General features: G+C 48.5%; 1 protein-coding gene across 1 annotated transcript; it reads left to right on the top strand.

Annotated features, from left to right (window-relative positions):
- The first annotated feature begins 430 nt into the window (after nucleotides 1-430).
- On the top strand, nucleotides 431-1,127 carry LOC123048462 (E3 ubiquitin-protein ligase ATL41). Its single transcript, XM_044471560.1, has one exon. It carries the CDS (start codon nucleotides 461-463, stop codon nucleotides 794-796), a length of 336 nt encoding a protein of 111 aa, XP_044327495.1. The 5' UTR covers nucleotides 431-460; the 3' UTR covers nucleotides 797-1,127.
- The last annotated feature ends 969 nt before the right edge of the window (nucleotides 1,128-2,096 follow it).

Below are 2,096 nucleotides of genomic sequence, written 5' to 3' on the forward strand. Positions count from 1 at the left end.
ACATCGGTGTCAACTTTATGTCAAGGAAAAAAATATGCGGGCCCTGCAATGGAAATGGACACAGCAACTAATTAATGCTTGCCCCTGCAACACAAAAAACATAATGTTGTGCATTTCTTGATTCCTACATTGCTTTTCTCCCCTGAGAGCGACATGCTCCCGGCCGTGAACGAGCGTACGTACCTCCGTCCGTCCGTCCATGTCTTGTGTGTGCACAAAACCACTTGCTTTATCCAGGGTTTGGTGGTGATAAAGAAAATAAAGTTGAAGTGTAGTGTAGGTGCACCCTCTCCAACGGGGATCTCCCAACACACTCCGATAGTGGCGAGTAGCAACGCAACCACCCTCACCAACAAAGCGTCCGCACCAGCCCACCTGACCCCCGACCTAAGACCCCATTACATATGCCCTCCTCTACCCAACACAACACCAGCTCGACCGATCTCGCTCCCGCATCACCATGAGCTACCTCCTCTCCTACATCTCCAAGATGCTCTGCATCAAGACGCCGTCGTCGGAGGAGGCGGCGGCGAAGCAGCCGGCGGCCGGCGAGGAGTGCTGCGTCTGCCTCTCGAGGATCCGCGCCGGCGAGGCCACGCGGCGGCTCCCGTGCGAGCACGCCTTCCACCGGGACTGCGTCGACCGGTGGCTCGCGCTCTGCAAGCGGACGTGCCCGCTCTGCCGGGTGTACGTCGCCGACGGCGGCAGGCAGGCCGCGGCCAAGCACGCCGGCGAGGGCGCCCTAGCCGACGACCTCGTGATCTGGTTCTCCACCATGCTCGTCCCAGGATTCTGAGACGATCAACGATGATGTTCCCTTTGATTGATGGCCACGCATGGCACATGCAGCTAGGGTTGTAGGTAGCAAAACGTTTTCGCATATGGATCGTCGGCGAATGGGCTCTTTCAAGTTTTGTATTCCAGGTTTATCGTCCCTTTACGAATGTGGGTGTAAATAAGAAGCATGATCGATCTTCTACTAACCTTAATTTCGGATACATATGCGTGCTATAGATGTGTATTACTCACTGCATGGAAGATTGGCAAAATATTTCAAACAGTATTTTTCTCGCTGTAAAGCTCAACGCGTTGTGTTTGGAGATAAAGAAACAGAAACTTTTGACGTTCTTAATTTTTAGTCCCGCCTTTTGGAGCACAAAAAATATTAGCTAGCGGTGGTTGGGCCATGACCAATTCGACCATACTCTAATCTTTCCGAAAGTCATGAGAGAATTCATTTTTTTGTAACGAGTACTTTTTTTTTTGCAGGGCTAAAAATGTTAACACTCCTATTATCTTGGAACTGATTGTGCGTTTGTGACTTCTTTCCTTGCAAAATAAAGTTTTGACAGATCACTGCTTGTTGACCTCAAGAAGGAAGAGTTTGGCATCATCAAGTGTCTGAACAACTTCAAGTTGTCTAAAATTAATAGGAAGGCCAATTTAGTGACACATGAGATTGCTAAGTTTAGTTTTGACAATAAATCAGACGTTCTTCTTTTTAATAGTTGTGCGTGGCACTTGCTGTTATGAGCAATTGTAATAACATTTTATTTAAGTAATATACGGAGAGGTGTTTTTTTAAGAGAAAGCACAGAGTTACAGTTTTTTTTGTGAGAAAACTTCTGATCTATTCATCTTCAATCATGGCAGTACAACAAACACCAGAAATAACAAAAATTAGATCCAGATCCGTAGACCACCTAGCGACGACTACAGGCACTGAAGCGAGCAGAAGGCGCGCCACCGTCATTGCCCCTCCCTCGCCGGAGCCGGGAAAAACTTTTATAGTAGATAGTCGGGCAATCGTCGTACTAAGGCCTCATTTGACCAGCGCAACAGAACAACAACCGCCGCCGATGAAAGTAGCGTAGATCGAAAGGATCCAACCTGAAAACACATGAACATAGACGAACTACGACCAAATCCGAGCAAATCGACCAAACACAGATCCGCCGGAGACACACCTCCACACACCAACGATGATGCTAGACACACCATTGGAACGAGGGTGAGACGAGGCGAATCTTATTCCATCTTCAGGAAGCCGCCGCCGTCTCGTCTTCATGAGCAGGACACAAACCCTAACAAAACGC

This window comes from Triticum aestivum, chromosome 2D (genome assembly GCF_018294505.1).
Source record: "Triticum aestivum cultivar Chinese Spring chromosome 2D, IWGSC CS RefSeq v2.1, whole genome shotgun sequence".
Lineage (NCBI taxonomy): Eukaryota > Viridiplantae > Streptophyta > Magnoliopsida > Poales > Poaceae > Triticum > Triticum aestivum.

What these genes read in the sequence shown, in the direction of transcription:
- LOC123048462 (XM_044471560.1), top strand. Translation starts at nt 461, where the DNA reads ATGAGCTACCTCCTCTCCTACATCTCCAAGATGCTCTGCATCAAGACG.